The 14,328-nt window shown below is 42.2% G+C and overlaps 1 protein-coding gene across 1 annotated transcript in view; it reads right to left on the reverse strand.

Moving 5' to 3' along the window:
- Positions 1-663: 663 nt before the first annotated feature.
- CCKAR (cholecystokinin A receptor) overlaps positions 664-14,328 on the reverse strand; it is a 33,591-nt gene continuing 19,926 nt past the window's right edge. The window contains exons 3-5 of the mRNA XM_044418232.1: positions 5,043-5,304; positions 3,348-3,475; positions 664-1,193 (exon numbers count right to left, since the gene is read on the reverse strand). Of these exons, the coding sequence (XP_044274167.1) occupies positions 664-1,193; positions 3,348-3,475; positions 5,043-5,304 (920 nt within the window). The remainder of the gene's footprint in view (positions 1,194-3,347; positions 3,476-5,042; positions 5,305-14,328) is intronic.

A 14,328-nucleotide genomic window follows, 5' to 3' on the forward strand; every position in this document is an offset into this window, starting at 1 on the left:
TGAAGTGGCCATAGCAAAATAACAGTGATATTATATGGCAGCACTTGGAGAATGAGGGTGATACATCTGTTGTGGAAACTTACTGGCTTGATTCTCCAGACATAAAAGTCATTGCTTGCTTTCTCTATTTCCCTTCTGATCTACATCAGTTCTCTTCCCCCTGCCCCATTCTTTCCAATGATGATAAAATTATTTAGCAGCAAAACTACTGAAAACAAATAAACAAACACAGCCCATGGATCTTTGAGTTCATTCTTTTTTTACCATATAATATAGCAATCTAAACTGGAACTTGTAGACTGGCCTTAGAAGAATCTCACGGTATAACGAACTTTCACTTTGAAAATATGAGCTAGCTTACTTCATGTGAAAAGCATTTGCCATTGACTGATGCTAGTTACTAGTGTGTGTGGATGAGCTATACAAAACTTCACAGCTATCAGCACTGACCTTTTCTAATTATCTTCTTTCTTCTTAGATTCCAAGCTGAAATATCTTTGTTTGATGGGAGACCTTTCAAAAATTATTGTACTGGTCATCTCTTACAGACATCCACTTTACAGAGTGTATGTGTACCAAGCCAAGTTAAAAGGGTTAGACAACATCAAGGTGACACCAGAAGATTAAATGCTTGAATTTCCTCCATCTTCCACTTGGACATGTTCATGGAGGAACAGACACATTTGTGTGTGTGTAAGAGTACCTTGAAAGAGATGCCCCCGTGGTCTTCCCTTCCTCATCCTCAGCCATCTCTGCTCTGACCACTGGAAGTTTTTGCTTGGCACAGCAAGTGAAGGTTGCCAGAAACCTCATGCGGAAACGCTTGTTCATGAAACAATAGATAATGGGATTCACACAGGCTGATAAGTAGGACAGCAAATGTATGAAAGAGATGGGGGCTCCAGAGAGAAGCTGGTTTGCTGATATGGTGTCAAAGGCACGCCAGGTGTTGACGCTGAAGATTGGAGTCCAGCAAATGAAAAATAAGATCACAATCACAATCAACATTCTGATGACCAGCTTCTTGGCCATCAAGTTAGCAGTGGAGCAGCTACTTCTAGGCCGGCTGATTTTGGTGCTGCCATTATTTGCCGAAAGTTGATGAAGTGGCATCCCTTTCTTCTTCTTGCTTTTCTGCAGGTAGCATCCATCTCCTTCATCATATTTACTGCTGCTGGTGCTAGCTTTCCTTTCTGTTCACACAAAGTAGCAGAGATCAAATCGCTTTCTACCAGAACGTGCTCAGACAAAGCTTTTCCAACACATAAAAATATTATGAGAGTGTAAAACCTGCCCTTGGGCTGCTAAAAGATAAATGGCAATAACAGAAAAGATGCATGTCAAATGCCTCTCTGTGAAATTGGACTAAAGCCGTGTTTCCCAGCAAACTTTCATTTCTCAGTTGAAAATGAAAGCAAACTTCAATTTTGCACTCAAACAGGTTGACTTTAGAATGTGTATGGGTAAGAATTGCTCAGCCTTGGAGGACAAGTCTCTGTTCTCTGGTATACAGACTGAGCCTGTTCTTAGATTCTTATTAAATTACCAATTATTCTTAGAGTAAATTGTGTATCAGTGACAATAACTTGCTTAAACAAAAGCATTCCATTATGGAGTCCTCAAATGCCATTAATGGCATATCCTTAGAAATAACTCTCACAATAGTTACAGCTCCAGCTCCAGGACCGTTCACTAACTAGCACATTTGGACTTCATCCATGTGCAATGCTGAGCCCATTAGATGTAAGTTGTATAAAAAACCACACTCCTCCACCACCCCAAAAGATCTACTGTCCTGCCTGTGATATGGCTTTAAAAATAAGGAATGGATACACCTGTAGGCACAGGTAGTCAGACTAGTGGAGGCAGACTTCAACTCAAGGTCCTTTTCCAACAGAAAATCTTTTGCTGAGCATCTGGGACTATAGCAAGATAAATCAGTAGGAGTTCCCTTAAGAAATGGCTCCTAGAAAACTTCAGTGTCACATGTTAGGAGGTTGTCCTAGAAGAATCCCCTTTCCCTAGGCATGGCAATACAATCCATGGCAATACAATCCATGGCAATACAGAACGCTCTTGCCAACTGAGCATTAACAGAGACCCAACAACTTTAGGTCCATAGACATCTTTGGGGGCTTTTTGTAGTCAATCAGTTTAATTAATGTTTAATTAATTTAAATCCCCTTGAATTCATTGGGTGAGGCCAGCAGTGCTGACATCCAAGTTTTGAATGAAGAACATCGCAACGTTTTCAGCATGCCCTTTCCTGAATGAATCCACCCACCCAGGACTGCTTGGCAGCGAGAAAGCCCATTAGCAAACAGGCCATGGCATCTCCTGTGCTGGCTCCTCACCACCATGCTGGCCTGGGTCAAAGTGGGAGTTAGGTGGACAAGCAGGTCACGGTGGCAAAGAGGAGCACCACCTCCTGGGAGCTCTTGTTGGCGGGCGAGGGGCTATGCCTCTCCTTGCTACTGGTCCTTCAAGCCAGCAGCTTTGGGTGGGACTAGCTCAGTCTCCCCCAGCCTGGCTTCTTCCAGGCAATTGGCAGGGAATGATGCAAGTTGCAGTTCAGCACATGTGGGGAAACCAGATGTGGACTAGGTAATATGAGAGAAATATGGCAATCCAGCTCTGTACTGCTTCCCTTATAACACTCATGTGTGGGTGCCTGTGGGCACCGACAGGGGAGTCAGTCAGCAAGAGGGGGTTCTTATCTGACACCAGCTCATGCTCCCTGTATAAGCCCCCCAGCCATTTTTAATGAATCCCCCCTTCCACTGGAGCCAGATTCCTGCTCTGGAAGGAAGCTGCTTGAAAAGAAACCATTCAGAGGAGAAAATAGGAAGAAAATAAGGGAACAAAGCACCCTCCTACACACCCACCCTTCCCTGTAAGAACCAATGTGTGCTCCCATTATTACACCTGGTCTATGCTTTCCACTCTTAGAATGTTTCAAAACATAATACCTTATTTTATGCCTTAACTATATTCTCAGTGTTATGAGGGGGATAACAGTGCTAGGCTTTTAATTGTTAGTTCCACCACTGACCTTTAAATGTACTTGTACATTCACATGTAAAATGCAGCTGAAAAGAAATGTCAGAAGCTCCACAATTGTTCAGCTAGATAATTGCACACTGAAGAATAATGGTTGCAATCATTCTTTACAAATAATCTTCCTAAAAATGATTAGGCAGCTGGAAACAATTGCAAGATTATTCTGAGATGGTTGAATTTGCTCTGCTTGACGTGGACCTGAAGCATAACTGTCTTCTACCGATCACATTCTCACCTCTGAAACCATTATGGAGGAAAGAAAGTGTGGGTTCAATCATCAAGATTACCTCGTGAAGACTTTCTCTGACTGACATCAAATTTGATTCCTCTATAGAGCTCCAAGGAGATTAAGCCATATGCAATCATCATTACAATCCCTGGGATAAGGAAAAGAATGAGCAGCTGGAAGATGTACCTGCAGAGGGCACAAGCAAGATTTAGACTAGGAAAGACAGATATTACCAGTCTCCAAGCTCTAGTTGAATTTTAAGGGATGCCTTCTCCCATTTAAAAAAAAGTCGAACTGGGGAAACAAGTGTATCAATTATTATCATTTGCAGTGTAAAAGAAAGTAATAGTGGGAGATTAGAATCTATGCCTTTCAAATTTCACAGATGTTTCAAGGCATTTGTTTTGACACGTAGAGTGGAGGTTATTGCTCTTTGGCATGGCTGGATCCTACCCCTTTTGCTTTGCTATTTCATTTTCTTAGCTGCTCCCAAATCAGTGTGAGCCAGTTATCAGCCAAACTCAGCGAGGATCAAATCATACATTCTCCTCCCACTCCAATTATGTTCTACAATGAACCCTCAGCCATTACATGTTTCTTGTCCTAAGAGAAACCTGCACAACATCCAGTAGAGCCAGATCCAAATAAGTCATGACCTGGGTTCCCTCAACGTAACAATGCATCATGGGTAACTAGTCACAGTGGGTTGTCATGCTGTGTAAAGTCAGGTTACTTCCTGCAGAGTGGTTTGTATTTTTGGAACAACCCACACTGACAGTCCTTGTGTACTGGAGGGGTTGCTGGACCCGTGACAGACTGTAGTATCATCAAACCAATCCCACCACAGGTCCCAGGAAGTGGTCAGTGAGCCATTCAGCAGGAGCAGCAAAAAGCCATTGCTGCTCTTGCTGAGCTTGCCCCTGAGAGCCAAGCTACCAACCCCCAAGTGGCACTTTGAGGTGACCACCATGGCTTTGTTCTCTCCACAACTGTAACCCCATTTTGGTCACTGTCACAAAATATTGGTCGCATTTGTATTTTTTTTTACATATTAGTATGATTTGCTGTATTTTATGTTGAATTCGACAATGTAATGTCTGCTTAAGTTTGTGCAAATCTGTGTTTGCAAATACATCTGCTGTATATAAGGAAGGGACTGGCAGTTGCTTCCTATCAAGTTCACATCCAGTGTCAATGTTACATTTGCAACTGCTTCATGTGTGCAAAGAACCACAGAGCCATCATTGTTCGGGATGAAAAGCAGCAGAAATAGTTAACAGAGTAGATGTCTGGCTTGTGCCTACTTCCTTTTTTAGGCTCCCTGTTGTCTTTGGTCATACAGGACTTGGAGGTTTTTGAAGTGCTACTAAATCCTGCAAAACCTGTTTGATTGAAGACACTTGTGGGGCAAACGCATACAGCTGATACTTTCAAATGTCTCATCCCACAGCTGTATCTCTGGGAACTGTTCATGTGAAAATATTGGATGGTGCGGATGGTGTCCTGTGCTACTTATCCATATGTTTATAGAATCATTGCTAACTTGCTAATGCAACCACAAAATCTAACATGTTTAATAGGCTGCAATCTCCCTGAATATAATACTTATTTTGCCCCACTAACAAGGTGAACTGGTAGACTGCCCATAAGTTTCCAGATTCAAGTGTAACAACTCTAATGCCATCTAATCCCATCTTCCAGCAAATGCCATTGAAAACACACACAAGCACACAAAGAATCAACACATTCTTACCAAGACTGCTGCATCACTTTGCTTGGCCAATGGAGGCGACACATATTCGCAGTGCTGTTGTGGAGTGTTGTAAACGGTATCAACATGCTGTAAATCGGGTAGGGCGTCATGATGATGAAGGAGGCACACCAGGTTGCGGCAATCACTTTCAAGGCATGTGATTTTGTCTGCCAGACCCGAGACTGCAACGGTTTGCAGATGGCGCTGTACCTCTCTAAAGATATCGCAATGAGGCTGAATGTTGACACGCTGACTGAGACGCCTGTGCATGGGGGCGGGCACAGAAAAGAAGTGATCGTCTCTCATTTCAGAAAGTGCTTTTCTCTTTGTCAACTGCAGAAGTGAAACCGGCAGCCAAGAAAAAAGAGCGGCAGACTCTCCTGGCAAGACAGTCCACCTTATTTGTTTTGCTTACTGGATTCCTATCCCACCTTCTTCTCCAGGAAGTCCAAGGAGGTGCACAATCCTCCTCTTCTACATTTTATCCTCACAACAACCCTGTGAAGTAATTTAGGCTGAGAATTAGTGACTGCCCCAAAGTTACGTGAGATTCCTGGGGATTTGAACTTGGATCTCCTCGACCCGATACTGTAATCACTACACCACAAAGCCACTTCCCATATAGCGCTTCTTAACATTGCTCGGCTATTCCATAGCCAGTCCAAGGTACAATCAAGCCCAAGATACAATCTAGCTAACAAAGGCTAGCCTTTCAAACAGGCCTGGCTAATGAGACTTGAAACTCATTAGTTGCAAGCTAGGCCCGTGTTCTGTTCTGAAGTGCCAACTTCCAAATGTACAGAGGTCCATTACGGAATGCAGAAAAACCCTCATTTGCAAATCTTCAGTGGGCTGTTTCTCCCTGAAGTAGCAGTTTCTTGCTGAGTTCCTCCTTGAGATTTGATTTTATATCATGGAGGTGAATTTGCCCTATTGTACAGCATTTTGGATATACAAGAAGGGGTATGTGTACACGCACACATGTGCATGCGGGGGCATTAAACTGAACAGGTGCAGGTTGCTCAAGTATTTTAAAAAATTACTACACAACAGAAGAATTACTTTTTTTGTTTAGGTCTACTAAACAGCAACTAAACAGTGCTAATCCATCAGTGGGTTGATGATGGGTGAATTGTATTCTTTAAAATTTGGCACGGTGTGTGAACACCAGGGGAATGCTTATTCATTGAATATAGTGCTTATTAGAGGACATGGAACAGCGGAGGTGGCGGGGGAGAATTAGAGAGGCTAAAGATTTTTCTGCCAACCAGACGCAAGTCTTAATGGCACAAGTTTCTGAATCTTGCTGAGATATTATCCACTGCTAAATGAATGACTGAGAAAATTCTATTCATGGCTCAAGGTCAATAGCAATTGATCCATGAATCCAGTTATTGCTGTGACTGATCCTGCTTTAAGGATGCTCTGCCTGAATGATGCCTCATTTCTAAGCAACATCAGTGTTTTTCCTCTTGCAACTTCTGCTTGAAGGGACAAATGTAATAGCAGCAACTGATATGAGATGTTAACAAAACATTGTCTTTTGACTGGAAAGTCAGTACAGAAGCTGTTTACTGAGCTGGATGACATCAGACAGATGCCAACTAATATTAACATTCAATTGCCAAGTTCTGTCAGCATGTTCTATTAAGTTAACTCATCAATAAGCCTTTCCAACAATTCAAAGAATTCTAACACTTCCTTCTGGCAAGGCAGAAGAGAGCGAGGAACAATGTTCACTGCTTTTCCTCTGATGTAAATTTTAAATTTAAATTATCCCCCTGCCCTACACATGCACCCTTTGGGAAATCATATAGTCCAGCTCCAGAGCTGTGGTCTTCCTATGGTGTGGGCACAGTTAAGAGATGTGGATCCTAAGCTTCTGGATTTGAAGATGCTGGATCCTAAGCTTCATTTGCTCTACCCCTAAGCCTATCTCCTTTCCCCTCTTCAGTGTCAAAACTCCAATGCTGGAAGGATGAGGCTATGGATTTTTCTGTGGCAGCAAGGAAGAAATTCCATAGTAGATCTCATCCTCTGAGATCAAAGCTCCTTCTGAGTTGAGAACTGTCTCTGGCTTATGAGGTGAAGATTCAATCTTTCCTAAGTTCCCTGAGACCTTAGGACTGCACCATAAACAACTGGAAATCTCAATTGCCAGTGAAAGGGTACCTGTAAAGAAGCTTCCACTTTCTAAAGTATTTAGGAAATATTCTAAATCTGTGGGATAAACCCGCTTCACAATCATGTAAGAGAAGGTAGGGGAATTCTTTCTGAACTTAGGCAATCTTTTAACAAAACTTAGCTTATTATATATTGTAGAAAATTATGCAATAAATTTGGTGTAAGGTATTATTGGCCTTTCTAGTTTAGAAAAAAAATGAGGGGTTTACAAAAGGAAGTTTTCTCCCTTTTGCATAAACCTGTGGTTCATCCAATAAAAGTCAGAGTCAATTCAGGAACGTCAAATAAAATACTCCTTCACACAATATATATTTAATATACTCAGTTCAAACCACAGGTAGTGATGACAGATATTGGCCTTGATGGCATTACGGAAAGTAAGTGGAGAGCAGGGGAAACAACACAAAGTGATCATGCATAGCAAACCCATTAACACAATGAGCAAGGATATCTCACCCCATTTTAAAAGGCTTATTGTGACTAGGCCATTGCTCTTCACAACATCTTTTTGCACAAGGCTTTTGCTTAGGTGACAAAATATGAGAAAATAATACACGGGGTGAAAGGAAGTATGGATTAAGGTAGTCATGGGAGCAAATGACTAAGATTAAATATCACTTCTTCCATACAGTGAAAGTTGTACAGCAGAGCTGTGATTAATCCAGAAGAATATAGGGTGAGGACACTGGAAGAGAAAATTGAAGTGGAGACCACTGAGATCCAAATGTCTGCAGAGATTCTGGGATGAATGACATCCCAGAATGCCAAATCAAAGGAGTGGCTTTTCTTATCTGACTCATCTAAATACTATTAAATGTCAGTGGCAACTTGAAACTAAAACTTATCAAGAAAGTCAACCTAACAGAATTCAGGAAGATTGAAACTGGTCCATAGAGCCATGAGGTCAAAGAGCATGAAGACAGTGGTGAAATGGAGGTATTAATTGCTAATATTGAAACCCCAGCTGCCTCAGTTAAAATAAGTATCATGGGAAAACAATAAGAATAAAGGTTTCTGTGGTTTACTGTTTGCAAAGCACATGGACCAAAGAAGCTTCACTGGAGGACTAGCATATTTTCAGAAATAATACAACAAGGAGAAACAGAGAAAGACTGGCAATACAACAAGCATCAGCTTCATAGCCATGGACAGCGACAGCAGAACATTTGAAACTTGGTGGCACATGGATCAAAGGCAGGGCAAACTGGGTGGGATGCAGAGCTGAAATTAAAAAGGATTAATGAAAGGACAAGCACAGTTTGTCTAACATTGGTGAAAATGGACAGTGATTATTAATTTCACTAAGAACCCCTATGTTTTCCTCATAATCCAAGTACTGGATCAGGACATTAAAATATTTGGAAAGGTGGAAAGCTGACCTACAAGTCTTTAACTAGGGAGACACAACAACAGTCCATTTGGCTTACAGCTTCAAATTAAATTTTCAGAATTGGTGGAAACTAACTCATGGCCAGCCATAATGTTAACATTATGTTAATATCCATAATATTAATTATTAATATCAATAATAATAAGTTAATATCCAAAGATTGCATTCTAACAAACCTTCTGGAAAAGAGATTCTACTTTTTAAGAACACTGTTCTAGTAAAATTGTTTTCACATATAAAAACACAGTGTAAGATTTTTATAGGGAGGGAAATGTGAATCAAAGTCCCAATATTAGGAAATGGAATCAAAATAGCCCAATCTACTGCCTAACATTAACTCAAAATTTTATGCCTATTTCTTCCTTCAGAAACTGGAAGAAAAGACCTTTTCAAACAATACCTCAGAAGATCCAGTGGGTAAGAGCACGTGCTTTGCCTCTGATTCATAAATACACTCATTGCTCAAAGAAGCAATTAGTTGCAACTTTTGTCACTCTGGCAGGATTAACTGGGATAAACTGGGTTCAAAGTTGCAGAGCACAGACAGCAACAGATCTTTTCCTCCAACAGAGAAATCTGTTGGTATGGAGTTACTATAACTACCAATGGCAATATCGCATTGCTCTTGTACTTCCTGTTCCTGTCCTTTACCGGATGCAATAACACAGTGCTTCATGACTCCTCGGACTAACAGCTTGCAGCGTTGTCCTTTCTGTACATGAAACATGGTGTCAGAAGTGACTTGAATCTGGATAGAGCCTCTTGCTTGGAGTGCAGTAGCCCCGGGACACAGCACTGATTTGTGAGTTACAGTTTGAGACCGTTCATTGTGCGTTTTCTGCTACTGGAAGGCTGTGAGGCCTACCGACCGCATGGCTGCCATGAATTGCATACCGCCCCCAGAGGGGATGAAAATCGGTGGGGACTGTAGCAGCAACTGGGAAACTTTCAGAGCTGAATGTGAGGATTATTCCCTGGCTACAGGGCTGAATGCGAAACCTACGGCAGTGCAGGCAGCCACTCTGAGAAGAGTCATGGGCAGTGAATGCAGGCATGTGTATAAGCACAATCTGAACCTCTCAGCAGAGCAGCAAGAGAATGTTACAGCCATTCTGGATGTACTAGAAGCTTATTTCAAACCTGCTAAAAATGTCATTTATGAAAGATATGTGTTTGGATGCTGCAAACAAGAGGAGGGAGAATCTCTTGACAACTTTGTTACTTGCTTATGAGAAAAAGCAGCTACTTGTGAATATGGCACCCTGAAAGATGAACTAATAAGGGACAAAATTGTTCTTGGTATATCTAGTGAGAGCACACGCAGGCGTCTTCTAAGAGAGCGCGACTTAACGCTAAACACAGCTATTGAAACGTGTCATACAGCAGAGCTTACTGACAGACATCCGAAAGTGATGGAACAGGACAGACAGAGTGACAGCATAAACGTTGCAATGCAGCAATGGCACACAAGCAAACCGCAAGGACAGCAACACATGCTTAAAGCAAATACTGCCAACTCTACAGCATGCAAATAGTGTGGGACTGTGCATCAAAGAATTAAAGAGCAGTGTCCAGCATATGGGAAGTCTTGTAGGTCTTGTGGAAGAGCAAATCATTTCGCTAAAGTTCGCTTGTCAAGTAAAAAACAAGTGTCATCTGGGAAATTACATGCTATGGAGGATGCGCCTACGTATGAGGAGGAGCCACGCACCGCTGAAATGATATACAGCAGTGAATTAATCGGTGCTCTGCAATCCAGAGGAAATAAATGGTTTGTCACTTTAATATTAAATAATAAGCCTCAATCCTGCCAGCTCGATTCAGGAGCAACATGTGATGCGATGTGCTTAAGAGACAAATGACGTTAGCACCGGAAGTATCTCTACTGCCAAGTGACACCAAACTAAAGTTATACTCAGGCAAAATTATGAAATCTCTTGGACTGTTCAGGACAGAATGTGTTGTACGTGGACTGTCACACAAGCTAGAGTTTGAAATTGTGGAAGCTTCCCAACAGCCACTGGTATTTGGCTCAACCTGTGAGTGTCTGGGGCTGATGCATTTCTCCATCCCTGCAGAGCTCAATGCGATGGACAATCATTTAAACGGCCCTTGACAAAACAACTGTTATTACAGGAATTTGGTGATGTTTTTACAGGGCCTGTTGAATCTGTTCCAGGGGAAGTTCATTTTGACCTTGATGTGAGTGTCCTTCCAGTCCAATGTGCACCACGCAATGTGCCAGTGGCCTTGAAGCAGGCAGTTAAGGCACAGCTTGACCGGTATGAGGCTGATGGTCATATCGCACCAGTTACCGAACCAACTGATTGGCTTAGCAACATGGTGATTGTAAAGAAGCCTGATAAGCTAAGGATATGTATAGATCCCAAATTTTTGAACCAGGCCCTGAAACGATCTCATTACATAATGCCAACTCTTGACGATGCTTTGTACAAGCTGCCTAAAGCACGTCTGTTCACACTTGTTGATGCCCGGGACGCATTTTTACAGTGTAAGTTGGATACTGCAAGTAGCTACATGACAACCTTCTGGACTCCCTGGGGCAGGAAAAGGTGGCTCAAACTGCCTTTTGGAGTCTCAGTTGCACCAGGGGTGTATCAACGTAAACAACATGAACTATTGGGAGGACTTAAAGGTATTGAACCAATAGCTGATGATATACTTGTAGTTGGCTGTGGTGATACAGATGGAGAAGCAGAGCAAGATCATGATCGCAAACTGCTGGACGTGATGAATCGTTGTAGGCAAGTGAAACTGAGACTTGGCGTGAAAAAACTGCAGTTCAAGATCAAGGAATTCCGCTTTCATGGTCATATCCTTTCAGTGGAGGGTTTGAAGGCTGACCCAGAAAAAATCAGGGCCATACGGGATATGCCGCAGCCGGAAAATGTGAAATCTCTGCAGCGCTTCATAGGATTTGTTACCTATTTGGCAAAATTCCTACCGTGTCTCTCGGAGGTTTGTGAGCCTTTGAGAAGACTTCTGGACAAGGATGCAGTTTGGCATTGGCTTCCTAAGCATGATAAGGCAGTGCAGGAAATCAAACGTTTGGTCACGGATACACCTGTCCTTAAATACTATGATGTTACATAACCGGTAACTATTCAAAGTGATGCAAGCAAAAAATGGAATTGGGTGTTGCCTGCTGCAAGATGGACAGCCGATCGCTTTTGCTTCAAGGGCACTGACCCCTACAGAGCAAAACTATGCACAAACAGAGAAGGAATGTCTGAGTATTGTGTTCGCCTGCCAGCACTTTCACCACTATCTTTATGGTCATGACAAGATCACGGCAGAGACTGACCATAAGCCTCTGATATCTATTTTCAAGAAACCGCTTTTGTGTGCACCTAAGCGCTTACAGAGCATGTTGCTCATGTTACAAAACTATTGTCTCAATGTGGTTTATAAACCTGGACCTGAAATGTACATCAGTGACGCTCTTAGCAGAGCTACTGCAGCAGGTGGTACATTTGAATGTACACAACACAGAGTTTGCAATGTCCAACAGGACCTGGATGCCCTGTCACAGATTAATCATTTGGACTATTTAAAATCACAGACCAGCAACTGCATCAGATAAAACAGCACACAGAAATTGATGAAAGTTTGCAGGTACTTAAATCTGTTGTTCTGAATGGCTGGCCAGATTCAAAGGATTGTGCCATTAATTGTGAGAGAATACTGGACTTTCAGGGACGAAACTGGCATTCAGGATGGCATACTATATAAGGGGCCAAGAGTCATCATTCCTAAATCTTTGAGGTTGGAGATGTCGAAACGCATTCATGCCAGTCACATTGGTGGAGAAGCATGCTATAGGCAGGCACGCGATACCCTTTACTGGCCCAACATGCAGAATGAGATTAGAGATTTTGTTAGTAGTTGCTCAGCATGCAATGAATATGCACAAGCACAACAGAAAGAACCCATGATGTCACATGTGCTGCCCACCCGCCCTTGGCAAATTGTAAGTATGGATTTACTGAGTTATGCGGGGCAAGATTTTTTATTAATTGTTGATCACTATTCTGACTTTTGGGAAATTGAGCTCCTTCCTGACCTGTCTGCTGAAACTACAATCAGGTGCTGTAAAGTACAATTCACACGTCATGGCCTACCAGATAGGGTAATCTCAGATAATGGACCCCAATTTGCATGTGAGCAATTCAGAAGGTTTTCTACAGATTGGGGATTTGTGCATGTTACCTCATCCCCGCTGCACCCACAAGCTAATGGCAAAGCAGAATCAGCTCTAAAGATAGTGAAGAAGCTTTTCAAGAAGTCCAAGTGTGATGGTAGTGACCCATGGAAGGCCGTTCTGCATTGGAGGAACACCCCGACTGAAGGCATGGACAGTAGTCCTGCACAGCGTTTGATGTCAAGGAGACTGAAGACATCATTGCCTGTGGCCAACAAACTGCTCGAACCTTGTGTGGTTACAGGTGTTCTGAAGAAATTGCGACAGAGGAAACAAATCTCCAAACTGACATACAACATGTCTGCCAAAGATTTAAGCACTGGAGAGCCAATCCGTATGAAGCTACTTCCTGGCGATAGGACTGGTCGCTGGAGACTGGGTACCTGTGTTCAGAGGGTTGCCCCTCGCTCTTATGTTGTGGATGTGGATGGCAGTCTCTACCGTTGCAATTGAGTGGATCTGCGAGTGCCAGAACAACCCACCTCACAAACTTTTGAGAGTCCTGCACATGATTCTCCGGAGGTGTTCAATGCCCCTAGTCCCGCTGGACCAAGTAAGCAAAATAGAGACAAGGCTACTGTCATATCTGAAGGAAATAATGCAACCGCACATACCAGTAAGTTCTTCTGTACCAAACACACCAGTCAGGAAACAGGACAGTCTCCTATTTACTAATAGTACAGTATGCTATGTTTAAGATTGTTTGGGATCTGTTTTGAATCTACTTGTTTACACACTGTTGAATCATATGTAAAAGAGGGGAGATGTTATGGAGTTACTATAACTACCAATGGCAATATCTCATTGCTCTTATACTTCCTGTTCCTGTCCTTTACCTTTGACCCGGATGCAGTAACAGAGTGCTTCATGACTCCTTGGACTAACAGCTTGCAGCGTTGTCCTTTCTGTATATGAACATCTGTTGATTAAAAACCTCTGTACAGAAAGGCACAAGAACTGGATGTGGAATGGCCAGTTTTTTCTGTCAAACAGTTTGATTCCAGAAAGACAAAACACTACCTGTTTTCACCTGTGACTTTTGTCTTACCAAATAAACATATGATATTGTTGTGCTGCCATCCTCTGTTCAAATAGGTTTCCTTCTAATAGCTATGGTGAGATTAGGGGGTGAACTGTCAAAGAGAATTGCTAATTGGCAATTATATTAAGCTGTGCTTCTTTTCTGGAACTGCCCTATGCACTATCAACAGTCATTTGAACAAACTAGTGGTTGCTTGTATTTTAATTCACCCAGTGAAGCCACTTTCACTATTTGAGATCACTAACAAAGAGGTAAATTGAATTGCCCTCTAACTTCAACAAGGTTGAAAGTGATGAGATCTTTGAAAGGTACTGATTCCATAAGAAGCAACTGGGAGAATCTGACTTCCCTATCTGTGCTTTCCAACTGATTTTGGATTGAGATCTTGGGACTGATACAGGGAGAACAACTGAAAATATCATGAGGTTAAAAAAAATCAAGGCAATTA

Source organism: Varanus komodoensis, unplaced genomic scaffold (genome assembly GCF_004798865.1).
Source record: "Varanus komodoensis strain SLA01 unplaced genomic scaffold, ASM479886v1 scaffold9, whole genome shotgun sequence".
Taxonomy (NCBI): domain Eukaryota; kingdom Metazoa; phylum Chordata; class Lepidosauria; order Squamata; family Varanidae; genus Varanus; species Varanus komodoensis.